The sequence below is a fragment of the Rattus norvegicus genome, chromosome 8 (genome assembly GCF_036323735.1).
Source record: "Rattus norvegicus strain BN/NHsdMcwi chromosome 8, GRCr8, whole genome shotgun sequence".
In the NCBI taxonomy this organism is placed as follows: Eukaryota; Metazoa; Chordata; class Mammalia; order Rodentia; family Muridae; genus Rattus; species Rattus norvegicus.
Window position 1 is genome coordinate 58,676,327 of NC_086026.1, and position 25,148 is coordinate 58,701,474.

Genomic DNA, 25,148 nt, shown 5'->3' on the forward strand with positions numbered 1-25,148 from the left:
GCCCTTTCTCCTCATTTTGAGGCTTTTTCTTTATTTTGGGAGTTCCTTGGGGCATGAGACTCCATGATTCAAAGGAAAGCAACAAATGGGGAAAGGAGTCTTGAGGCTGGGAACAAAGCTTATCTTGGACACATGAGCTCATTTAAAGAAAGGGGAGAACATGGTTTGTCTACAGATGACTGCAGGGGAGCTAAGATCAGTTTTTCAGGCAGTCAGTAGCTTCCTCAGTTCACTGGAACCCCTCAGCTTCCTTCTGTCATCTAGGACACTGGTTCCTCTCAAGGTCAAATGGACAGGCAGGAAGTGGTCTCTCACATGACAAGTTTCACTTTCACAAGCCCCTCCCCTTCCAAGCAAAGGAACACTGCTACACCTAATCATCCATCAGGGGCACAGGTTTAGAATCTCCCAGAATGGCTAGTGAAGGTTCCTTGTCCTGCAAGAGGGCAACAGCACTCTGCTTTAGGCTGCGGAGGGCTAGCTGCAAGGGAGTACAGCCAACTCCATCCTTGGCATCCAGTCGCGCACAAGCTTTGACTAGAACTTTGAGGATTTCTGTGTTGCCCTTGAGAGCAGCCAGGTGGGCAGGTGTCCAGCCCACTTTGTTGCAAGCGTGGACATCAGCACCGTGCTCCAGAAGGTGGACGATACCCAGGAAGGTCCCTTTATGCACTGCCAGGTGGAGAGGAGTCCAACCTGACTGCTCAGCGGCATTGGGATTGGCCCCACACTGCAGCAATGCCAGCATCATTCCCTCCTCCCCACAGAAGGCAGCCAGGTGCAGGGGAGTCCATTGCATACTTCCAAGAGCATCTAGGTCTGCATGGCTCTTGGCCAACAGATGGATAATCTCCAGGTGGCCCTTGTAAGTTGCTAGGTGCAGGGGTGCCCATCCCTGTTGTGTGCATAGCTCAAGGCTGGCCCCATGTCTCAGAAGCATTTTAAAGATAAGGTACTTGCCCTTGGCTGCAGCAATGTGCAAAGGACTGTAGCCATTGTGGTCAAGCACATCAGGGAGTGCCCCACGTTTTAGCAGGTGCTGAATGGCTCTCACTTTTCCCTTCTCCACTGCCAGGTGCAGGGGTGTCCTCAGGTTTCTCTGCTGAGCATCCAGCTCAGCTCCCTGTCCTGTCAGCAGCTTGACCAAGCCAATGTGGCCAAAGTAGGCGGCAACATGGAGGGGAGTCTTGCCCTCTGCCTCACATGGGTTGAGATCAGCCTGACGGGAGACCAGAAGCCGTGCAATATTCTCAAAGTTGTTCTGTGCAGCCAGGTGGAGTGGGGTCCAACCCTCATGCTCCCGTGCATTCACCAGGGCGCCATGGTCCAGGAGCAGACGGGCAGTGTGGTCATCCCCACTCTGGGCTGCGAAATGCAGTGGGGCCCAGCCATCTTCATCTGCCAGGTTGGTATCAGCACCATGGGCCAGAAGCAGGGCACAGAGGTCAGGCTGCTGGTCCTGGGTGGCAATAAGGAGTGGTGTATAGCCAGAAGCTGTCTGGCAGTCTACATCGACCTCATGGGACAGCAGCAGCCTCACTTGTTCCAAGCTGCCCCTGGCCACTAGAAAGTGTAGGGGAGTCACCTTGTTCTCATAGATATCACTTGGGACCAAGCTCTTGCTGTCAGAGAGCTGTAGAATCCACTTCAAGGAGTCATCTGAGTCTGCTAAGAGAAAGGGATAGATTGAAAAAATTATTATATCCTAACCTGGTCAGGGGTCACCTTATGTATCCCCCTGCCTCCTGGAGACACTTTCCAAAAACAGCCTAGACTTGAGGGCAATGGCTTTCACGGAATCAAGGAGCATTGTTTCTTTTAGAGTTTTGAATCTGTGTTTTTTGTAGAGGAGGCAAGGTAAGCTGAGGCTGGGAGGCCTGGTTGAAAATCAGTACTCCATCTATAAACATCCCTTGGCCTCTGCTAATTCTCTGGCTCTTTGAGCCCCCACCTGCAGCTCTTTAAAAGGGAAATGAATGATGCTGGCTCATTCTATCAGTGGGAAGACAGGTTAGGTGGGTAAGAATGTTCAGAGAACCTGAGAGAAAGGCAGGTTGTGGAAATCAGAACTGCTCTAGAACTTGGGTTTGTGTGCTATAACATCGTCAGTCCTTGCCACCTCCGGCTCCATCTACGGGTGTTTCAGAACTGAATGGTAACCACTGCTGAGACCCAACCCATGCCAATTCTGATTTGTATGGGGTAGGCACTGGGAACATCCTTTTCTCAATTGTTTTTCAAATAAGTGTAATGCAAAGACAGTATTGAGAGCCAGTGTTCTATATCTCAGGGCGGAAACAGGAACTCTATTCTTTTAAGAGCACAACCATGAAGGGGAAACTGATCCAGAACTCCAAGAATCTGGGTATTTCTGAGCCCCCCTTATGTGTAATAGGCCTGAGAAAGAGAGGGACAAGGATGATGAGTGAGGAGAATGGGTTCCATTCTTTCCTCCGTGTGGAGTCTTTGGTCCCATCTCAGCACAACAGACTCACCACTGTCTGCAATCTCCTGGCTGACCTCCTTGCTGACCTGCAAAGTATTGTGCAGGGTGGGTCATCAGGGATCAGCTCTGGTCCTCCCTGACTTTCCTCCCTCCAGATTCACATCCTACCCTTCCTGGGAGATCTTCCTATACCATTGTCCCACCAGTACATGTATAGAAGAAATCACCAAGCAGCGGAGTTTTGAGGCCCAGCCTTCATTTAGAGACTTTAGGGTAGATCTCTGATAGTCCCTGTCACATCGGCATAGGACCAGGAAACTTGAAGGATGAAATTGACATCCACGGCGTGACAGGTTAGTCTAAGGTTCTTCCCAAGGATTCTGAGCCACAGCACCCATGGCCTTTAGAGAACAGTTGTGTAAATAAAGAAAGGTGTCCTCTGCTATGGATGCTGGAAGCCTCCAACTAGTCTCCCTGGAGCTAAGTATGGGCTAGCTTGGCTTAAAGTTCCCACATCCCCCTCAGCAGTTGAGTAACAAATGACAGCCTTTGCATATTCCCTCTCAAGCTATCCAGAGACCATGGATGTCACACAGTGGCTTCCAGTATTCCTATATTGCCCTGCTTAGCCTGTCATATCCACCTGTGGGGCTGGCTCAGCGATGACTTGTAAGACACCTTCCGGGTCAGGGCTTCATACTCAGGATCTGCCACAGGGGTCTGGAACAGGGACAGTAGCATGTCTGTCTCAATGATCACATCTGCTCCATACAGAGTAGGGGTAGAGGAAAAAGGGAACAGGTAAGCTCAATGGTACTTACTACATCTCAAATTATTCTGATGCTTCCCACATTCCCTTAAACACATTCCTAGGTTTATGTATGTTTCCATCTGCCCACAATGACATAGGAAACTGAGCCCCACTCTTGATAAGGCTGGGGTACACTTGACAACTCGGTGACCCTCTGAAGGTAAGTCTTTATTATTTCACAGGAAGAGAAGGCAAGGATCAGATGACTCATAAGATGCCCACCCCTCTGCGTGTTATCCCTAGAGGATCAGATAGCCTCATTCCATTCAACCTATGACCTTTCAGATTCCACAGTATTGAGAGTCCCCAGAGATAGCTACAGAGCTCAGTGTCAGGACCAGGTCAGATGCTGTGGTTTCTATTTGCTGACTCTGCCTCCCTTAGGCACACAGAGAGCACTGTCTAACAAAATCCATCCTCAGCTGTGTAGCTCAGAGAACCTGCCTCCCAGGCCCACCCTGAAGATGCCTTATATACCATTTTGAGCTCTAATGCCAAGGGTGTCTCTGCATGTGTCTCAAGAGAGGGCTGTCTTGTTTCTCCCTCTCTAATTCCTAGGTATAGAATAATGGGCAGATACTTAGGAAGCATGGCCTCTTCTTGGGGTCTTGGTCCCAGCAGAGCTTCATCAGGTCCACCATCTGATGGGCCTCCTCTGGCCACTCAGCAGAGACATCGTGCAAGGAGGGCCTCATGCCTGCAGCCACCTGGATGATAATGGTCATCATATTGAGCCCTGTAAGAGAAGAGCCAGGAGGTATGGTTAGATGACTGGCAAGTGGGTAAAAGCTGGGAGGATCCTGATCAGTTAGGAATGCAGTGGGTGTCCTATGCATGCTCAATGAGTAGACAGTTGAATCTGGGACCTAGCTGAGGCTCCAATTGAGCAGCTTAGTCACTGGTCCAGCTCTAGCAAAGACTCAACATGATCCCTGCACCCTTTCTCTGTGCAAAGGCAGTAGAGTAGACAAAGAGACCCTGGGAAAGGCTTGCTTTTCCACACTGTAAAGTGTAGGGGCTCGAGTACTAAAGTCATGAAGAAAGGTCAAGGCTAACACTTGTTCACTATCTCAGAAGTTCCTGTGCTTGGGGACAGAGGGAACAGAGTAAGGTAGAGATTCACAAGGAGATCACACTATGGCTCCCACATTGTCCCGTGTTCTCCAACCTCAGCCTCCCACAGGCATAGACCACGATCATGTTACCTGCATAAGGTTTCTTCTGAGTGAGAATCTCCCAGACGACAATCCCAAAGCTGCAGTGGGGAATATATTAGCAGAGAGACTTAGTCTAGTACCCATGATCCCTAGCCAGGGGTATCCCACAGTCTACTTGGTGAAGTATCCATGATTGTTGGTCAGAGGGATCCAATAGTCTATTTGGTTTAGTATGCATATTTTTTTAGCCAGGGCCCACAGTTTCTACAATCCCAGGGAAAGCCTCCCCAGGTCCCCCTCATCTTTTCCTTTCCATCAGCACATGGAGGAACCAGTCCTAATCCTTGTCCTACCCTGCCTGTTAGCAGTAAGGACCTGGCCAGGGTGGCTACTGACACAGAGCCCAGCTGCCCACTCACCTGTACACATCATATTCAGGCCCCGGAGCCTTGTTATTTTCCAGGAACATTTCAGGAGGTATGTAGCTGAGTGTACCCCTCAGAGCTGATCTCTCAATGTACTGCTTCTGGGTTGATTGCTCCATCCACTTGGACAGGCCAAAATCTGAAATCTAGGAGAAAGTCAGATAGATGCCAAGGACAGGGCTACAAGAGACACCTTCCAGAAGCCACCTGTGGCCCCCTTCTCACTCACTGCCATTGTCAGTATATCCTGTTTTAGTGCAGCACATGTGGTTTTCAAGTTCACTAGTTCCCAGCTCTACTACCTGCTACCTAGATGATCTTGAACCAACTATTCACCTTCATAGAACCCTAGTTTCTCATCTGTCGGCTGGGAATCTGTACGTCTCCAAGGTCTTTGTTCTTTGCATCTCCAAGAATCCTGAAACACACCATCTGTTTATCCTCTGCTTCTAACCTGTCAGACTGTCACCCATTAGGGGACAATGAGACTGGGTATTGAGATGCCTCTCAAACCCCATACCCTCATGATGGCTTGGTATTCACATAGCATATATGTGCATTAAGAACAAGTTTTACTTATGATGAGACCTCTTACCTGCTGTTACTCTTCAACTTTGCCTAAGCTTAAAAAAAGTTTTGTAAAATGCCTGTATGTCTCAACTAAGGTCAGAAAATAAAGTACCAAAGGTGTGACTAGAGGATATAAGAGACCCTGATGGGGGAGATAAAGAAAGATCTCCCCAAGGAGGTGGTGACTAATCTGAGCTGAGGCATGATTGGGACTTTGCTAGATGAAGAGAGGGTTGAGGAAAGAGAATGTGCAAAGATCTCAAAGGCATAAAAAATATTATTGAAGGTTTTAGCACTGAAGCAAAAGGCCATTCCGACTTACTAAAAATCACCTTTATACACTTTCCTTCCTCAGACAAAGAACATGAGGGGTAGAGATTATTCTATCGTTTTTAGAAGTGTGGCCCAGAGAACATTGTGGACATCACAGCCTCCATCTTCTGTACCAAAGTTATGTACTCATCCATCTCTGTTTCAGATTTAAGCCCTGTGTTTACTATTTACTCAAACAAAAAAAAAATGGCTCAAACTCTTGACTGGTTCAATTACTAGCATGTAGACAACTCTGCTATGTGGAAGAGGTCTAGCTGTACACTGTCAGGGTCCTCACCTTGACATGCATGTTATTGTCCAGCAGGATGTTGCCTGGCTTAAGGTCCAGGTGGAGCAGGGGTGGCTTAATGCTGTGGAGGAAGTTCATGGCCAAGCTTGTCTCGTGGATGATGCGGAACTTGAGCTGCCAGCAGAGGCTGTGGGTAGGTAGTATCTTCTCCAGGGAACCGTTAGCCATGAACTCCATCACGATGCCCAGGGGCTGCTTGCAGACCCCATAGATGGACACAATGTATTGAAACTTAATCTTCTCCATTTTGACTGCTTCTTCAAAGAGGCAACTCACTTCAGAGCTGTGGAGAGGCAGGAATGGGATGGAAAAGGAGAATAGGAATTACCAGGGCAAGTCGAAATGCACTAACTCAGCATGCTGCAAGCCAAGTAGACCCAGAGAAGCCTCAGGAGCTTCCAAGATAGTGGATAAAAAGTGAGAGATTGTAGGAGTACCAGCAGGCAGCCAGGCCTGGGGCTCAAGCTGCTATCAATGAAAGGGCGAGAGGTCTCCAGGCCTGAAAGTCTAGCCATTCTGTGGAGCCTGGAACACAAACCTACTGTTTGTCCTGCCCACTTGCATACATGTTCATCTTCCCTAGCAGCCTTTGAGCCCTTGGAGGATCAGTAATATGCTTCATGCTTCTCTTTTACCGTTTTGATTATGAAAATACTACGTGCACCTTATAGAAAACCTAGGAGATGCAGAAGCTGTAAAAAAAAAGAAAAACCCTGCAGAGTTGGTCTCGGCTAACATTTTAGTGTGTTCTTTTATGCTTTCCAGATGTCTCCTCTTTCCTACATTCTATCCCTTGCCTGTGTCGTTATTCTCCTGAAGCATGGTCTTTAATGGATGCAGAGTAGTCTGTGTTCTGGATGAATTATAATTAGTACTCTTTGACCCTCCCCTCACCCACACACATTGCCATGCATTGCTCAATACATCTTTGTAGGAATGAACTGAAATCAGGACTTAAGGGGGAAGCCCTTAAGAAGCACTGCAGGCCCTCTGTGCCCACAGAACTGTAAATATGCAAATTGCAAGAGACTGTCTTGGGATTGAGGGGATGGGGATTTAAGGAGGAATGGTGTTTTTATAAAAGCGAAGTGTCTGCAAAGATGGGTTAATGCTGTGCTACAGTGGGATACTCCTGACATGAGCTCTGAGGGTCACCCTGGGAACCAGTCAGAGGGTCTGGCCTCCAGGAATGATCTAACACTCTCCAGACACCTGAGTGGCTGGCTGCTACAGGGTTAGTCTCCTCTATCCCTTCTCTGCTTTTCCAGACAGCTCAGGGGGTGTTTTACAGCCCTCCCTCTCTTTCTTGGGTGTGTAGAAAACAATATCTTCCCCAAGGTGGACAAACTATTGGGACTTAGGCAACACTGTACTGGACTCAATCTCCTGTGGAAGGCCAGCACTGTGGCATTAGCTACCTGTTGGTATCCTAGTGGGGCAGTGTCTAGCCTCCCAGACCCTTTAGCCTACAGTGGCCGGCATAGAAAGAGACAAGGTGACAAATTACAGGTCACTGAGCAAAATGTCACATTCCTTGGAAAGTTCATCCCTACCCTGAAAGGATGGGTTGAAGAGGGGTGTCCAAGCTTCATCATAGAACAACAAGGAGGCAAAGTAAGTGTGAGGGGCTGGGCAGACAAAGGAATTTTTGCCAGGCCTTTTCTACTCACCTTTGACCTCTTGGGATGCCAACAAGCAGGCATCCCTAGTTTGCCTACCGTATCTCAGGTTCAGAGAAAGAGCCTAGTCTGAGGAAATTTAGACCTCAGGGCTCATTTAAAAACACCCAGACAGTCAACCCCAACCTCAGCTTATCCCTTTCCTCTGAGCTCCCTAGACCAAAAACTTGTTCTACCTGAGTCTTTCCTCTGTGAAAGTGGGCCATCAGCTACCTGGTGGTTTCCTTCTGGAGGCATGGGGAGCACTTGATGGCATACTGCGTCCTCCAGCGCTTGTGCCTTGCCTGGAACACCTGGCTGAAGCCACCGCTGGCTACTAGGTGCCATTCTTCCTCAAAATCATCACGGGTGAAGACGGTGAGGCTGCCCAGCTGCTGCTCCAAGGGCCTGACTGCCATGGGGTCCGGAAGCCTCCTGGCCCTGTGTGGCACCATACACTCCCCTGTGCCTCTGCAATGCACCTTACTCTGGCAGCAACCTGGGTGGCTCCGGGAGCCTCTGCTTCCTGCTCTTCAGGTCTGAGAGGGTGGGAATGATGAGGTGAACCAGTCCTCCCTCCTTCTCCACATGCCAAGGTGGGGAAACCCAGCCAGTTGGAAGCCCGAGGCTGCAGAAGGGAGGAAAAGAGCTGGTCCCAGAAGAGGGGATGCCCCGCTCAGGTAGCGTTTCCTTCCTCAGCCCCAGCTCGCTCAAGCTGGCAGAGTTAGGGAGGGGCAGAGCTGTGCGAGCAGCTGAAGTCAGACCGCAGCAGGAGAGGCTGACCTGGCATTGTAGCCCAAATGTTAAGTGGGAGCAGGCTGGTTTGTATCTTCCTGCTACTCCGTCCACAGAGAACTTGACAGCATTTATAGCAACTATAGTGCATGTGCTCCTCGTTAAGTCTGGCCAGGACAAAGTCTTTGGGTGAACTCTAGGAGAAGTCAGCCTTCCTGAGTATATGGTCACAAAGGTTGAGCCCTCATGAAGCCCCTAGAGTCAGTCCAGTGACCCAGCAGTTCTGTCATACTTGTCACTTGCTGAAAGCCAATGGAGACTTTCTCCAAACCAGAAGGGCAAGTCATTTGCATACAGGGAAGTTCCCCCATCCGTCTCCATTCTCCACACAGCAAACACATTGCAGAGAGCCTGCTGGGCGTGTTTCAACAGGTTCCAGCATCAGCTTGTGTGCTGAGGGGATGACTGGTCACTGTAAAGGAATGAGTGCATTCAGGAAGCTGGAGCAGATGCTCCATATTGAGAAGAGAGGAGGAGAGGAGAAGAGAAGAGGGTAGAGGAGGGGAGGGAATCTGGAAGAAAGGAGATCACGCATAGCAGTAATGTTTGCCCTGTTTCTCCTTAACAGTTATTGGGCCGGTTTTTATTTTTATCAGATTTCTCTGGGTTTCCCCACCTTTATAGAATGATTTGATAATAAAAATATCCATTCATTCACACCTTATGCAAATATTAATATCAAATGGATCGTGGACTTAAATATGAAACAGAAACAGAAACCCTTTAGAAAAATATTCGTTTCCCCTTTACGTCTTTGAGACAGGGTTTTACTATGTGTTTTTACTGATCTCGAGCTCATGTGGAAACAAGATTGACTTTGAACTCATGACCCTCTTGCCTCTGTCTCCCAAGCATTGAGATCAGAGGTGTACTTCATTGTATCTGTTCCTATAAGGAAATGTTTATGACCTAGGGTAAGGCAAAAACAGCAAAACAAAACAAAAACCTGTGAGATGAGACTTAATTCCACACGCATGACTCATAAATTGAAAAATTAATAAACCGAACATTATGAAAAACATCCACTTTGGGAAGGACCACGGGAAGATGATAAACTGCACACAGGGAGAAGATACTTGTGAGCTGACTCTTGGATAACCATGTCTTGCTGGCTCCTAGAATATATAAGGATATCTATAAAGTTAATGGCAAACAAGCAAAATAATTTATCCAGTTAGAAAAATGGAGAAGAGACTCAAACTCATTTTACTGGGGAAGATACACAGATGGCACTATGGTCAATGTCATTAGCCAATAGACAAATGCCAACTGAAGCCACAATGAGATGTCAATGGACACATAATAGAATTGTCAACATAATTATCAAGGACAAATACCCGTGAGAAAATGGGCCATATAAACATTGCTAGTGAGGATGAAGATGACCCAGCCAGTCTGCAAGGCAGTGGGTCAGTCTCTGAGAATATATAACAACACATATATGCTAAGTGACCTAGCAATTGTCCTTTGGGGAAAGAAATCCCAGAGAAATGAAAACCATGCTCACACAAAAACCTGCACATGACTGTGAGTTGTAGATCCCTATGGAATATCAGAAATGTGTGGAATAGCTGAGCAGGTGAAAGGTTGAGCACATTGAGGCAGATACACAATATGGAACGATTCGCAGAGACTGATGCCAGGCACAACTGGGGAATTATAATGGGTTCCAAAACCAGTTTTAAAAGGCGTATATATCGTATGTCCCCATTCACGGTCTTGAAATGACACAGTTACAGGGATGAGAAACAGGGTGGGGCGTAGAAAAATGTGGACACAGCTGCAAAATCTCTACAAGGAAACTGTTCTCTGTCTGGTTCATGGTGGAGGTGGCCACATCTGCAAGCAATAAAATGTGACTCATTTTCAAAGATACCAGACCCACCTGAATGTGGGCGTACAATCCCCATGGGTTGGGGTCCTAGACTAAATTAAGGGGCAAAAAAAAAAAAAAAAAAAAAAAAAAGCTAAGCCTTAGCATTTATCTCTCTCTGCTTCTGAGCTGGTATACAATGTGAACAGCTGCCCAACACTCCTGCCGTTAGGGCCTTCCGGCCATGATGAGCTAAGTCTACCCTTAAGTCTGGAGCCCAAATAACTACTTTTGCCAGGTGGCTTGTTACAGCACTCAAGGCACCTGATACATAGGCTGGTAGAGATGTGTGTAGCAAAACCACATGGATGAGATCTTAAAAAGAGACGGAGGAACACTTGGAACAAAGGCCCATCTTGTTATAAACCAGCAGGGAAGTTTCTTGGATTCTCTCTGGGTATGAGGAGCTTGTGCAGGATCTCAAGCAGGAGCAGCGAACTAGGAAATCTGGCAGAAAACTGCCGGAGCAGCAAGCAGTCGTGCTGCTTCAAGCTGCTCCTGGTCACAGACAGCGATCTATGAGCACAAAGGGAATGCTTGAGCCACGTTTGAATGAACGTAGCACAAAGCTAGAGGCGGAATGTATAATTAAAGGTCAGGCAGAGCATAGAAACCTGGGAAATCTCAACCCTACCACACAAAGAGGAGAAGAGTGCAAGTGCGAAGCCAAGACATTCCTTTCTAACTGTGAGATTGATGTGGAAGGAGGGAGCCAGGTGTGGTTCATCAGAAACACTGTGTGTGTGGGAGGGGTGTGTGGGTGTGGGTGTGAGTGGGGCTCAAAAAGTGGGGGTACAATGGGGGTGGCTCTGAGGTCCTTTCAGAGATCCCCGAGGTTGTCAGTAGCGTCTAAGTGCAGGATGGGACCACTGACCATTAAACCTGGCATAAGATCTTTTGGTTAATTCAAACAAGGCTTAAGCAGTCCCAGCCCCAAGTGTGTCAGGTGACTTAGATATTGAGGTACAAATTGTAGGCTTCAATGACATTGTGTGTGGTGGTGTTTCTGTAGGCAAATGACACGAGTTCCAGGAGGTCAAGGCCTTTTCCACCTAGATCTCAAAAGATACACTCACAGACACAAAGCCATCGAAGTGAACCCCTAGGAGGACCACACTGAGAAGAAATGTGGCATTTAAGCTGCCATAGGGTTCCTGGGCTAATCTGTGGTACAGCTGTGCTGGCTGGCCTACTGTTGAGACCTACGGAGCCACCAGACTGTAAAGCCTGCATGAAGAGCTGCAGTCAGGAGATTCAAACCTGGGAGGACAAAGCCCAGCAAAAGCAAACCATAGGGTCTGGCTGTCTCACATTTCAGGGGGTCCAACCCACTAAGTGTATCTATCTAAAAGGGGGTTCGAAGTGGAAAATGGTCCTTCAGGTTTAAGATTTAATATCTGCTGCCTTGAGTTTGGGACTAGTTTGGGGGATCTGTTCCCTCTTTCTTCTAGCCTGTCTCCCCCTTCCATTAGGTAATTCCATTACTGTACATCTGTTTTGCCACTGAACTTTATTTTTTAATATGTGTATGCGTGCACAAGTGCTAACAGAAGCCATGAACTGGTGTCCCATCGATTTCCTGGAGGTAGGCTTATTGACAGTTGTGAGCTATTTGACATGGGTACTGGGAACCAAATTCTGGTTCTCTTCAAGGGCAACAAGTTTTCTTAACCACCGAGCAAGCTCTTCAGGTCCCTGTCCTTGAACTTTAGAAGAGAATTGCTTTTTTGATTGGTTATTCAGTCTCACAGCAGGCCTCCAGACTACCAAGCTGAGAGTCGGGAATCGCTGGGCTAGAATTGCTGTGTTTTGCATTGTGAAAAGGATGAGTGTTTTGGGGGATGGGATTCTATTGTTTATCCCCCTGAAACCCTTATTGAGTACTGGGCAGTGGGGGAAAGGTGAGCATTGAAAGGAGATCAAGCTGTTTAGAGGGATTAATGCTACTCAGGGAAACTGAGTAAATTCAGAGTGAGTGTTTACTCTACAGGGACTCAGTAGGTTACCCTAGGAGTGAGTTTTAAAAGCAGCAGTGCAGAAAGCTTTTTGTCCCTCATCACTGTGATCAAAACACTTGGCAGAAGCAACCTAGAACAGGAGAGGATTATTTTCGGGGAATTCCAACGCCTCATGAGAGAAAAGACATGGTAGAAGGGATTCGTGGCTCCATGATTATCGGAGCACTTGGCAGTGCTCAACACAAGATGTGCAGACCAGGAAGAACAGATGTGCAAACCAGAAGCAGACCCAACCTTCAGCGCCTGTCCCTCAGTGAACCACTTCTGCTAGCCTTGCTAAGCCATATATGCCAAAGGTCCAACCCTCTCAAAACAGCCCCACCAACTGGCCATCAAGTGTTCAAGGTCATGAGCCAGTGGGGGGACATTTACATTCCAACCCTGACAGCTGACTTGTCTGTCTCCTCAACAAGTGCCTGCTTGTGTTTCCATTTCCCACCCATGTTATGACTCAGTACAAGGCCCTGACTGGATGCACCAGTACAATCTACTCTCCAGAACCATGAGCCAAATTATTCTTCATAAATGACTTAATCTGCGCTATTGGGTTATAGTGGCGGAAAATGTACTGAAATAGACAACACCCAAAACATGTGGTTAAACATGGAAGAGGCATAGGTTCCAATGATTTCCCCATGGATTCCATGTTCCCCATGTTCCCCATGTTCCCCATAGTTCCCCATGTTCCCCATGGTTCCCCCATGCTCCCCATGGTTCCCCCATGGCATTGCAACCAGAACAGGGGGAATTCCTTTGTAAACTGGAGAACCAAACAAATCACTGGGCTGGCTCCATAGTAATAGAAGTCAAAGGTCAAAAGGTCAAAGGTCCAGATTCAAAATGGCTGTATGTCTTGAGCTTGTTTGGAATGAACTGGGGCCCCTGATGTTTGTATTCATGTTGGTACCCAAACCTCTTCAGAAGCCACCTAGAGGGGGCCACCCTTTTCTAGTCACCCACATCCTGCAAGGAGCACTATCTTCTTTCAGTGACTTCAATGACAGCACAGCAGCAGCCCTGCTATTTGAAATGTCTGTTTTAGACCTATTCCTTCTGCAGTCCAGGACCTGAATTTTGTACGATTCCATTAGTTGTGAGAAAGAAGCAGAAGAGGAAACATTATATCTTTGCGGTTGTTTTAGTGATCCGGAGACTAGGTAGGCAGGACAATCAGGACTTCAGTACTAAACTCGCAGCATCTAAATGCAGAAGAGTGCCTAGGTAAACACTGAAGGGCCAGAGGAGATCAGATCTTATAGAGGTTATTCATGGCTGCTCAAAAGGGGTCCCTTACACCTGAATAGCTAGACTCCAGGCCTTAGGTCTCCAGTTGTTCATAGGTAGTACAAAAGGTACCCATACCCTGTTAGATAGATTTATGAGGAAGAATCTGGTAATAACCACATACATACCAGGAATTGGACCACTATCTAACTGTAACTTTGGGAGCCAACGGATATACCACCAGAACGGAGAAAGAAGCTCCTCTCAATCAATTTGATGAATTAACTGATGAGTCATCCAATCATTGCTGTAGGCAGGGTGAAGACAGAGTCATGGTCTTGCTCTTCAATTTACCTGTTCTTACAGCAAGGTTATTATGGTGGTTTAAATATGTTTGGCCCATAGGAAGTGGCACTACTAGGAGGTGTGGCCTTGTTGCAATAGGTGTGGCCTTGTTGGAGGAAATGAGTGACTGCGTAAGCAGGCTTTGAGGGCTACTAATGATCAGGTTCTGCCAAGTGCAGATGGCACCATACTCCGAGCTGCCTGCAGAAGAGAGTCTTCTCCTGGCTGCCTTCAATCAAGATGTAGAATTCTTGGCTCCTCCAGAACCGTGAGTGCCTGATTGCTGCCATGTTTCCTGCCATGGTGATAATGGACTAAACCTCTAAAACTGTAAGCCAGACCCAGTTATATGTTGCCCTTTCTAACAGTTACCATGGTCATGCTGTCTCTTCATAGCAATGGAAAGCCTAACTGAAACAGTTATACTTTTTCAGTCTATGTTAATTTCTCTTTGTCTAGACCCTAAGATTTCCCTTAAGGAAAAAATGTACACACCTTATTAAATTGAATTCAATGTAGAAAATGAGCAAACAGCAAACAAAAATACTTCAAAGAATATCACATTGCAGAAATTAAGAGGGTGGAAAATGTCAGCTGAAGAGGGTTCCGTGTAAAGTGGTGCGATGAGGGAGTTAGGGATGGGATGCGGCTTGGACCAGGCGTTTAACCTTTGTGTGCCTCAGTTCCCCCATTGGTAGGGAGAGACTGGCACTAGTTCCCACGTCATTAAACAGAATCTATACTTGCTTAGCATTTTACCAAAAGGTGCCTGTCATTTTTGTTGTGCTGGAGTTTTGTGGGTGTATGGCATTTATGGATGGAGAAGGTCTTTTGGAAGAGAGCAGAGGACAGCAGGTATGGGAGGCATGGGGCTGAGTAGACTGTGTGGAAGGTGAAAGGTGAGGGAGTACTATGTACGCATGCAAACAATAGAAAACTCCTGCAGGGGCACAGTGGGCAGCTGTCACTCAGCCAATAATGCCCAGGCTTCTTCCAAGTGTTGGAACATGGCAGTGAGCCCCAAAGACATGGCACCTAGTGTTGAAACAGAACATAGGCTGGCCTAAGTGAGGACCAGAACATGACTCTAAAACAATATTTCAAGGCTTAGTGGGGTTTCACTGGATGGTTTATGTGAAAAAGCAAGGTAAGACTTTCTCAACATTTTTATAGGAAAAAATAATTTGAGGGCCAATAATAGATGTGCATGTTTTATATTCAACCAAAGCCAGGGCATTGTTGATCTGAAGGGAAGTAGGAAGCCTTGTGAGGCAGCTTTTCAAGGGAACCCAAAACGTCTTTCTTTATTCCTACCTTGTTCAGGGCATCAGTGCCACTGGGTACCAATGTCAATGTTTCCCACTCCTATGGAATATTATAGGCATAGTTTGGACTCCACAGGATATCTGTTGAGGTCTCTTCTGTTTCCCAGAATAAGTAGGACAAGCGGCCCATGGATGTGGTAGAAATAGAGGCACTCTGTCAATAATGACGGGATCTACAGGGCACAGAAGCAGGTCTGCACATTGGCCCAAGGCCACTCGAGGTCCTAATCCTTTATTGGTTCTTTGTATCCTGCCCATGTTCTCTGCTCTTTGGAGGGCTTTTCTCCCACATGCTGTTTCGGTTCAGGCGGTGCAGCAGGGTTGAGAAGGTGGAGTAATGATATCTGCTTTCTGTTCCTCCTCTGTCATTCCTTTCTTCACATGGTAATCTTTCTCCCTCTTTTTGGCAATGCCAGGGATTGAGCCAAGGGCCTCAGGAATGCTAGACAAGCACTCTCCCATTCAACAGCACCTCCATGCCTCTCTCCCCAACTCCACCTCCCCATCATACAACCGGCTCCTCACCCCATCTGAGTCCTATAGGTCTCTCCTTTCTATAGGACCCTCTATATCTGAATAACATTGAACCTGGATGTCCACTCCCCTAAACCCCACCTTTAAGATAGGTGTTGTGTGTTCACACAGCAATCTAGCCAACCCTGATCAAAATCCTCTTGTTTCAGAATTCCTGAGACGAGCCTGCAGGGATGGCCCAGCATAGGCATCTGTAGAAGTAGCTAAGCCAGTGTAGTGAAGTAGCTCCCCTTCTTGAGAGCCTGTCATGTGCAAAGCACAGTGTGGAGAGCTTTATAGAAATTAACCTAGTTAATACACACGACAAACCTGTGAAGTGAGGATCCTGTCCCCAACAGCATCGCCTTTTATGAACAAGACACAGGAGGGGTGAAGCTAACTCAATGAGGCTTCAATTGAGGTCCTGAAGGGTACAGAGCAGGTTTGAATCTGTAGTCTGACCATGGAAGGGCTACTTCCCAGGGTCTCCTGGTCTTTTGTTCCTACATTTCTTTGATTCTTAGGCCAGGCCATTGTACACCTAGGGATAAATGTTTCTGCACCCCGCCCTTCTGAATCCGAGTTTCCTTGTTATATGTAATATGAGGTGTGGGCTGGACATCATGGTTCAGTGACAGGAATTAAGTAAATAAAGTTAGAGAGATTCCAACTAAGCAGAACCCAGAGAGGAGTAAGCAAATTTCAGGTTGGGCGTAGGACTCATCTTTCTTGCTGTGTGTACCGATGATTCTAAGTCTTTATTGTACCTCAGCTCACCCTGATCTATATGAAAATTCATCTCTCAGCTGCAGCAAGTGAACTGTGTGGGCATGTGTGTGTGTGCACATGTGTGAGCTCCAGCTGGAGGGCAGGGGAGAATCTGAAGGAGCAGATGGAGGTGCTGAAGACTTAAAGCACAAATGTGAGGTAGGGGGTGAACATGTGACAGCAGACCGACGCTCAGGCTGCGCTGGATCTCCACTGGCAGAAAGCCCTGGGCACAGTGAGCAGTTTGTTGGAACTGCCTGCTAACAGGAGTCAAGCTGCAGAATTAGGAAGACCTCCCAGCTCCACATCTGGGGAGTCCTGAGGCTTCAGGGTGGCTGGGAAGTATTCTCAGCAGTGTGTCCTTCTGCTCTGCCATTACCCTTTGGCTACCTCTGCATCTTGCTGGGGCTGAGTGCTACAGCAGTCAGAGTCGGGTCCATCTAAGGGCAAAAGCCACCCCCCCCCACACACACACACACTCCATCACTCCCAGCAAGGCATTTCTCTTTGTTTTGTCTTTTGGAAATTAAGATTAGAGATCTTGCTAGAAAGATGGGTCATCCAGCTGGTGTCTACCTGCCTTGTAGCTGGTGTGCGGTGAGGAGCTAAGGAGGGGTGATGGTCAGTGGGATGGACATCCCTCACCATTTCCAGGGCAATGCAAAGGTTGAAGCTAATGATCCTGATGAGCATGTGGTTGGAGTGACAGTTCAGCAGGGTTTTTTTTTCTTTTCTTTTTTTCTTTCTTTTTTTTTTTTAGCTTGAAATTAGGACAAAGGGGAAATAAGAAGAGCATCTGTTGGGAGAGGACCTGCCCCAGCACCTTGCACTAGAGCAGCCAGAGGCAACTACAAATAAATACTCATTCTACCCCTGAGTTCTGAGTGCCCAGAACTCCAGCCCTGCTGGGATTGTCGTTCTTAGACTGACTATCTCAGAAGTATACAGGGAGACCACTGCTGGCTGGAGGTGGGGTTTGAGGGTGTCTATGTGCTCCCTCCCAGGCATAGAATGGGGAAATGGCAAATGTGGGTCTCTCGGTATACAGGGAGGGGAGAAATCATTTCTGGTCTATCCATGATGGCCATCAAGCCACCCGCCACCCTCACACCTCTGTGCTAGGTACATTATAAATATCCAAACGGGAGAAGGTCAGGTGGAACTATTCCTCTCATTTTACAGAGACGAGACTCAGGAAAAAAATTAGATGTTTCTTGCAAGCCGCATTCAAGAAAGAGAGAAATGTTTCACATTGGAAAAAAGTTAAAACAAAACAAACTTTTGAGTCTTTAGTTTGACGTTAACTTACTGACTCCTCTATTTACAGAATACATGGCCTCCTTAGACATGGAAATCTTGGTTTCTTTGCTTTTATTTATAGTGAAGACAGAATCTGCCTCATGGCATCCTTGTGAGGCTAGGAGATGTGAGACTGCTAGCTTGTAAGGCATCTCTCTCCACCTGTATAGAGAGTGCAGCCACCTCGCTGCCAATGATTACAACTCTATGCAAACTCTCAAACACAATAGAACGTGACATTTCCCACACTTTGGGGATGGGATTCTACCTATAGCAGCCATTTTTAGAGCCAGGGAAGAGGAGTGTAGCAGAATGAGGGAGGCATGAACCTGGAAAAGGAGACTGGCCTGTTGATTCTGCACCCGATGTCATCTTCCAAGCCCTGCTGAGTTCTCTGAAAGCTGTGGATTCTGCAGCCTCTAATTTTCCTCTCTGCTCTGTTTAGCATCACACATCTCCCTTGCAATTTGGCTGCTTGAAGGAGGTTTGTTTGCATGAGGCCACAGAATGGGCAGGTCCCACCTTCTCTGCTGAGACCTGTCACCTCCCTGGAACCTGGGGATACTGTTACAGCCCCATTGCAGAATACTCCAGTGAGCTCTTACTAGCTGCCCACAGTGCACTGGTCCCACAGAGAGGGATCTGGGTTACTGATTTTCATCCAGACTTCTGACATGAAATGATCCATTTTGCTTTTAGGAACCAAGTTCTTAATTTAAGCCAAGAGCTGTGCTGCCAGTGAGGAATTTTCCTGAAGAGTGTGTGAATGAAATCCTCCCAGAGAAGGAGTCTTTTCTTTCCTGCATATTTCAGACAGCATCTGGCTTCAATACCTTAAAGGACATGAACTTATCCACCCCCAAAATCTCAAAGTAAGTCCCTTAGTACACAGGACATGAGTCAAGGTCTCCAGCCTCAGATGGCACTTGTCATATTTGTACAGTAGTGTAGCTCCCCAAAATACCTTCAGCTCTAACCTCAGCTAGCTGTCTGTTACCATAACAAGTAGCTCTAACAACGAACTTGGAAAGTGAAAAGATTTATTTGAGCTCACAGGTTTCAAGGCTTTAGATTATGACTAGGTGGGTCTGACACTTTAAAGCTTCTGTTAGTGAGAACAAACCTCATGGTAGGAACAGGGTGCAAAACAAACTGCCTATCAGAAGAAGAGACCAAGATCCCACAAGTCTTTCCAAGTGCACACTCGAAGTCAACCAAACATCTCTACCTAGGCTCTAACAAAGTTTCCATCACCTGTCAATAACACCAAGCTGGGGACCAATCCTTTAACTCAGGGGTCTTTGGGGGAAACATTCTAGATCTCATATAACTGTCACAGCATAGGTAGGTTGGATATATATTATTCTGTTTTCCTGATGGAGTAGAAAAGCTCAGAGAGGTTAAGCAACCCACAAAGCAACACAGCAGGCAGGAAGTAGGGGCGCCCCTCTTGGGAGCTTTGGTTTGGTGTTTCCTATGTGTCACTATACAAATGCAGATCCTGCCCCCTTCCCTGAAATGATTTGATCAACAATTGAACTGAGAAGCCAGAGAACTGTTATTTATTAAACCTTTCATTTGGGAGTCCTCGGTGTTCCTGGCTTTGGGCAATGGGAAAGAATCAATGCCTTTAAGAATGGGCTAAGCAGGAGTGTGGGGTGGGTTGGGGACATAAATGTACATGATTTGGGTTTCTGTAAATAAATGCCTGTGTCCTGGCACTGTAAGTCCAGAAACAGTTTACACCTAACACAGGGGCACTTGTAAAAACACAGCCAGATGCTAATGCTGACCCCCCCAGACCCAAAGCTAGAAAGAACTCCCTTGTCAGCGAAGCCACCCATTACCACACAACCCACTGGGTTCAAAAGCACATGCCAGGGATGCAGCTGGGATTCAGGTAGCTGCTGCCACCCTGGTGCTACCTACCATCAGTTTCTTAAAGGGCTGAGAACTGCAGGCAGGTGCTGAGGTGACACTGCTAAATACTGTTGATGGTTCCCTCAGGATCGAGTTCTCATCTAGTGGTGTTGCTGCAAGGGTGCCTAGGAAATGAGGCTTTTGTTTGGCCGTTTTCCAGTCTCAACAGAAAACAAAGGAGCAGGTCAGAGAACTGAGAGATGGATGCTAGAGTAGGCCACAACAGTCTCCACTGTGGTAGCCACCTGCTCTCTCCTTCCCAGTGAAAACCCAGCAGACAACAAATTTTGGAGCTAAACATTTAAAAAGAATTTATTAGTAGAGCAGTGACCCCTTTGACCCAGAGTTGTGTGTGCTCACTGTGTCTTTCAAGAATCATTCAAGTGTTTCATTGTAGAGTTGAGTATTTGTATCCCATGAAGCTCTTGCAGTTGGACAGCGAACCTGCAGTAAGTCAGGATGCAAAAGTCCAGGTTAATATATGTCACATCTCGCAGCTACCTTCTGCAGATGGATGCTGGCCACGAGCATGGGCCAGATCACTCAAGGGGAAGGGAAGTGATGGTGGCACTGGAAAGCCCTAAAGATCAAAGAGAGTAAGTTAGGCTCTAGGGGAACCTGCAAAATACTGGGAATACTCAGTGTCAGGTGTGACAGCCGGTCAGATGAAGCTTCGTTCTTAGGAAGCCCCTCCATCCCACCCCAGCAGGATGCCACTTTGAACTCATCCCAGCTAATGGGTTTCCCTTTTTGGAGAAGAAGGGTTTTTATCTTTTTTCTTCCACTTGATCAATCAGAGAGAACTTGAAAGGGTTTTCAGTGTCACCCAGACCAGCCTTCTCATTTTCCAAGGGAGGAAACGGAGGTGTGCAGCGATAAGGCAGAAGTCATATTCAACCCCATCCTCAGGGTCTCCCTACTTCTATGCAATGGATCATGGCACAGCTACGTGAAAATACCCCGAAACCATGGGGTGATTAAAGTTATAGCAGGCCCAGGACAGGAAGCAAAGGTAAATTTGAACCAATGAATAGAGTTCAAGACCAAGCCTCTGGGTCTGGCTTGCTGGCTGTTCTGCAGCCTTGTCTCTCCAGTAGGAGACTGGTACCAGCACTCAGTAGTCCTCCATTTGCTCAGAGCCAAGTCAATCAATCAGTAAAAAAATAGAAGTCTGGTCCAGAAAAGTGGAGATAAAAATGAGACAACACTAAGCATAGTGGTACGTAACCATAACCTCAGTTTTTGGTGAGGCAGAGGCAGGGAGATTGCGATCAACCTGAGCTATAAAGCAAATTCTAGGCCAACTAGTGAAGAAAGAAAAGAATGAAGAGAGGGAGGAAGGGAGGATGGGAGAGAGAGGTAGGGGAGACAGATATAAAGAAATAGAGATGGGGAAAGAGAGGGGTAAGGGAGGGAGGAAGGGAGAGAGGGGGAGGGGCAGAGGTATACAGAGAGGCAGAGACAATGTGTATTACAGATTGGATATTAAGGGCTGGAGAGATAGCTCAGCAGTTAAGAGTGCTGGCTGCTCTTTCAGAGGCCACGAGGTCTTTAATTCCCAGCAACCACATGGTGGCTCCCATAAATGTCCTTCAAAGGTCCATATTCTGAGGCCTTGGTCCCAGTCTATGCACTGTCAGAAGGTGACAGAAGCTTTAGTAAGCTCGATCTAATAGGAGGAATTTAGGTCACTAGGGTGTTCTCAAAAGGGAGTTGGGATCCAATCTGTCCCTTCTTGTGTCTTTCTTGGCTTCTTGGTCACCATGATGTGAATGGCTCCCCTCTGTGTCATGCATCTGCCATGGGTTCCATGCCACAGGTCCAAAGACACACATAACCAGAGGCTGAAGCCCCTGAGACCATCAGCCAAAATAGTCTTTCTTAAATGGACATTTTTGTCAAAGTGACAAGAAGTTCAATAATAGAGAGAGAAAAAGAGATGGGACGGGAGGTGTGAGAGAAAGAAGAAAGTAAGATGGGGTTGGTTGAAAGGGGATGGGATGACAGGACAGTGACCATATGCATGGGACCCAACCCTGTCACAGGCATTTTCTTTCTCAGGCTGGAGGTTGTGGTCCCTCCTACCAAGAGACCCTTCCTCCAGAGACACAGCTCATGGAGAGACCCAGAGAGACCTGCACATAAGTCAGCAGGTACCTCCCTGGGGCTCCTCCCACAGTGCTTGGCTTGCCCCACTCTTTCCGAGACGTGACCACCACTTGGGTGGCCTGGCTCAGTGGTGACCACAGACCTGGGCTCAGCAGTGCACAGCTTCCCCAGAGCGATGCCTGCATTCAGCTGGACAGCCGTCTCCTGTGAGTCGCCGCCTGCCAGCTTCAACAGCACCCTCATGATGTCTGTCTTCAGCAAGGAAGAGGCTGCACTGGGCACTTCCATACAGTTGCCAAGGCAGAGGGCTGCATTGCCCACCACAACTTCATCCTCTGAGGCAAGCAGTGTCATCAAAACATTGAACTCTGCAAGGAAACATGGGCCAAGGGAGAAATTCCAACCAACAAGTCGAAGAGGCTGACGCGAGGTCATGGGAGGATGAAGGGGTGGGGGTGGGGCAAACTTCTCCAGAAACTTTGGAGAATCTGTGCTCTCTTCCTGTCACTTTGTACCGTGGTATAAGTTACTTTGTGTAGCCGGACATGATGGTTTAATTCCTGTACTCGGGAGGCAGGGACAGGTTGATTTGTGTGAATTTGAGGCCAGTCTGATCTACATAACAAGTTATATATAGATCAACGAGAGCTACATCTGAGAAGGTGGTGGTTTGATTAGGAATGGGCCCCATAGACTCTCGTGTGTGAATGCTTGGCCCATAGGAGGTGGCATTATTAGAAGGTGTGGCCTTGTTGGAGAAGTTGTGGCATGGTTGGAGGAAATGTGTCGCTGTAGGGGTGGACTTCGGGGTCTCCTATGCTCAAGCTTCACCCAGTATGGTACACAGTCCCTTTCTGTGGCCTCAGCTCCTTCTCCGGCACCATGTCTGCCTGCACCCTGCTGTTTCCTGCCGTCACAATGGACTAAATCTCTGAACTGTAAACCAGCCCAGTTACATGTTTTCCTTTGTAAGAGTTGCTGTGGTCATGGTGTCCCTTCACAGTAATGAAGCCCTAAGACAGAGACTTTGTCTTTAAAATGGTTTTGAGTGTCAGAAAAGTTTGTTTCAAGACCCCTCTCCCGACTCTACATCACCTGATGCTGCCAGCCTGACAGAAAGGCTTGCATCTTTCCGGATGGAAGGTCCTTGCCCTCTGTGGGCCCCACCCAGTCAGTTAGTGTGTGAGAAGGAGGTGTGGAGAACATTTAGAAATCTTCCCCTGCTCTGTTTCCGACCCTCCCTCCCATGAATAGCTGCAGTGGATTTAGGATTTAAGGTAGATTGTGGGAAAATTAGAGCATTCTTTAGCCACATGGTAATAACTCTACAGCCTTCACCTCTATCTCATGAATGGAGTGATATCCAACACTCCTCAGGATAACTTTATAAAGCGATCTGAATGAATTAAGTTGGCCTCAGTGCCGAAATTCTCTTTGTTCTTTTATGGTTGAAGGTGCTTTGTTTCCCTCTCCATCCAAGAAGGGGGAGAGCCCATGCTAGGCCAGTCCCAGCATCACTATAGAAACAATTCCAGGTTAGCTTTGGGGGTGGGGGATGTTGTCCAGCTTCTGCCCTGTGATCTTTGAGCTGCCTGGCATTTTCCTGAAGCACAGACCAAAGGCCAGTAAGACACTTGAGACACCGTGATGGGAGGTGAACTGACATCCTGTTGTGTAAACACAAGGGAGCCAGTGGTGCTGCCCAGATCTCTCCCCCCTCCTCAGTCTCCGTTCTCACTGCAGCTCCCAGGATGGATCCCCCTCAGAGGCCCGGGCTCCCATAATGAAACCGTCACTCACTTTTATCAAGTCTCATTACTTCTTCTCGAGCTGCGTGGTAGCTGTTTGTGCAGACAGCCAGTGTCTTCATGGCATAACGTGATGCAGTCGGGCCTCCCGTCTGGGTTTCAGAACAAAATCAGAAAAGCAAGGTCAAGGGTCTAACCATTCTTGCCTGGATACCTCAGTGGTCATAACAGTGCCAGTGGCCGCTGTGGCGTCTGTAAGGGGATTAGATGGCGCTTCATAGGTGAGCAAGGATGGAGGGTCACTGTACCCACCTGTCCACCTAGCCCAGGCCCAGAGTAGGACATAGGTCTGTCGCCTTACACCTGACACCACTGAAAGGCCTTATTAGAGATTGGCTCAGACCCCAGTGATGCTGTTCAGTAGCTGATGTTTTCCCAAAAGGAAGCAAATGCCAACCCCCACCTCCCGTCCTTTGGCTTGGGAGAATAAGGGTTGACAATCTCTGTGAAGAAGATCTCACCAACTGAGATCATTATAAGAGGTAGCAATTATGCAATCATATCCCATAATATCCAGGTCTTTAGGATGTATGTGTACATGTATGGATGCATCTAGCAGTCTCTGGCGTCATGCCAAAACTGTAGGGATCACGGCAGACACTGATCAGGTGTCAGTCTTGACTGAGACCTTTATCCTGCCCCTGTGTCATCTACCCGGGCCTGGCAGCATCTTCCTCAGCATGGAGCTTGCTTCCTGCCCCACTTAGTCCAAGGATTTGTTCTGCTGCAACAGTAAATGAGTGATTGGGCCTTACAGCCCATGGGCGGGATCTAGACGCAGCACCCTGATAATTCCAGGTGACTCCAGCTCCTCACTTGGATTCGTTGCACCCTCTTTGTGTGGGAAATCCCAACATCCTCTGGTCACATGACAACTCTGCAGCCTCCAAGGGACACAAATGGAGTTACAACTGGTCCACTCCAGATAAGGACAGAAGGAATCAGGAATCCACGAACAAAATAATTACATTAAGGGACCTTGCCAAAAGCTGTTCAATGCACTTTGTTCAAGGACAGAGGCTGCCCGTTTCGTGCTAGATTTGGAGGGCAAGCAGTTTTTACCACTGTTGCCGGAGAACAATTTGCTTATTCATTCACTGCTTTGTCACTGCTCGGGCACTGTCGAGGTGGACACTCGGCTCTCTATTCAGGCAGAGATGACATCTTGTCATGTTAACCACACAGCCGCACCTTCCTCCTGCCCTCTGAGTTGACCAGGTGATCTCGGGACAGTTAAAAAGGGGTGAGCAATGCCGTTACTTTACCTTCAGGAATTTAATCATTTTCTTGACCACTCCTGCTGTCAGGGCCTCCTCCACAATGGTCTGAGAGGAGGAAAGGGTCCGGCTCAGAACACCCGCCGCTCTCTGAGGGGACACAAAGAGGTTGCTTAGACACCCCATCCAGAAACGCTGGTGACTTTCAAAGTTAATGAGTGGGAGTTTTGCAAGCAAAAGTAATC

At 47.6% G+C, this 25,148-nt stretch overlaps 2 protein-coding genes across 5 annotated transcripts in view; both read right to left on the reverse strand.

The window, feature by feature from the left end:
• On the reverse strand, window positions 1-8,686 carry Ankk1 (ankyrin repeat and kinase domain containing 1). 2 transcript variants are annotated; one of them, XM_063265876.1, is made up of 8 exons: window positions 7,924-8,686; window positions 6,020-6,314; window positions 4,834-4,985; window positions 4,463-4,512; window positions 3,838-3,993; window positions 3,090-3,207; window positions 2,496-2,532; window positions 1-1,665 (listed from the first exon to the last, which is right to left on the reverse strand). In XM_063265876.1, exons 1-8 carry the CDS (start codon window positions 8,142-8,144, stop codon window positions 1,648-1,650), a joined length of 1,047 nt encoding a protein of 348 aa, XP_063121946.1. In that variant the 5' UTR covers window positions 8,145-8,686; the 3' UTR covers window positions 1-1,647. The 2 variants fall into 2 exon arrangements, with proteins under 2 accessions (XP_063121946.1, NP_001102469.2); NM_001108999.2 differs by having other exon boundaries at window positions 1-1,668; window positions 2,496-2,557; window positions 3,084-3,207; window positions 7,924-8,163.
• Window positions 8,687-20,054: 11,368 nt separating this feature from the next.
• Window positions 20,055-25,148, reverse strand: part of Ttc12 (tetratricopeptide repeat domain 12) — a 47,477-nt gene continuing 42,383 nt past the window's right edge. For all 3 annotated transcript variants that reach the window (XM_006243004.5, XM_006243005.5, NM_001004246.2), the window contains 4 exons: window positions 24,952-25,053; window positions 23,679-23,778; window positions 22,021-22,246; window positions 20,055-20,213 (listed from right to left, as the gene is read on the reverse strand). In XM_006243004.5, coding sequence (XP_006243066.1) covers window positions 20,138-20,213; window positions 22,021-22,246; window positions 23,679-23,778; window positions 24,952-25,053 — 504 coding nt within the window. In that variant the 3' untranslated portion in view covers window positions 20,055-20,137. The remainder of the gene's footprint in view (window positions 20,214-22,020; window positions 22,247-23,678; window positions 23,779-24,951; window positions 25,054-25,148) is intronic.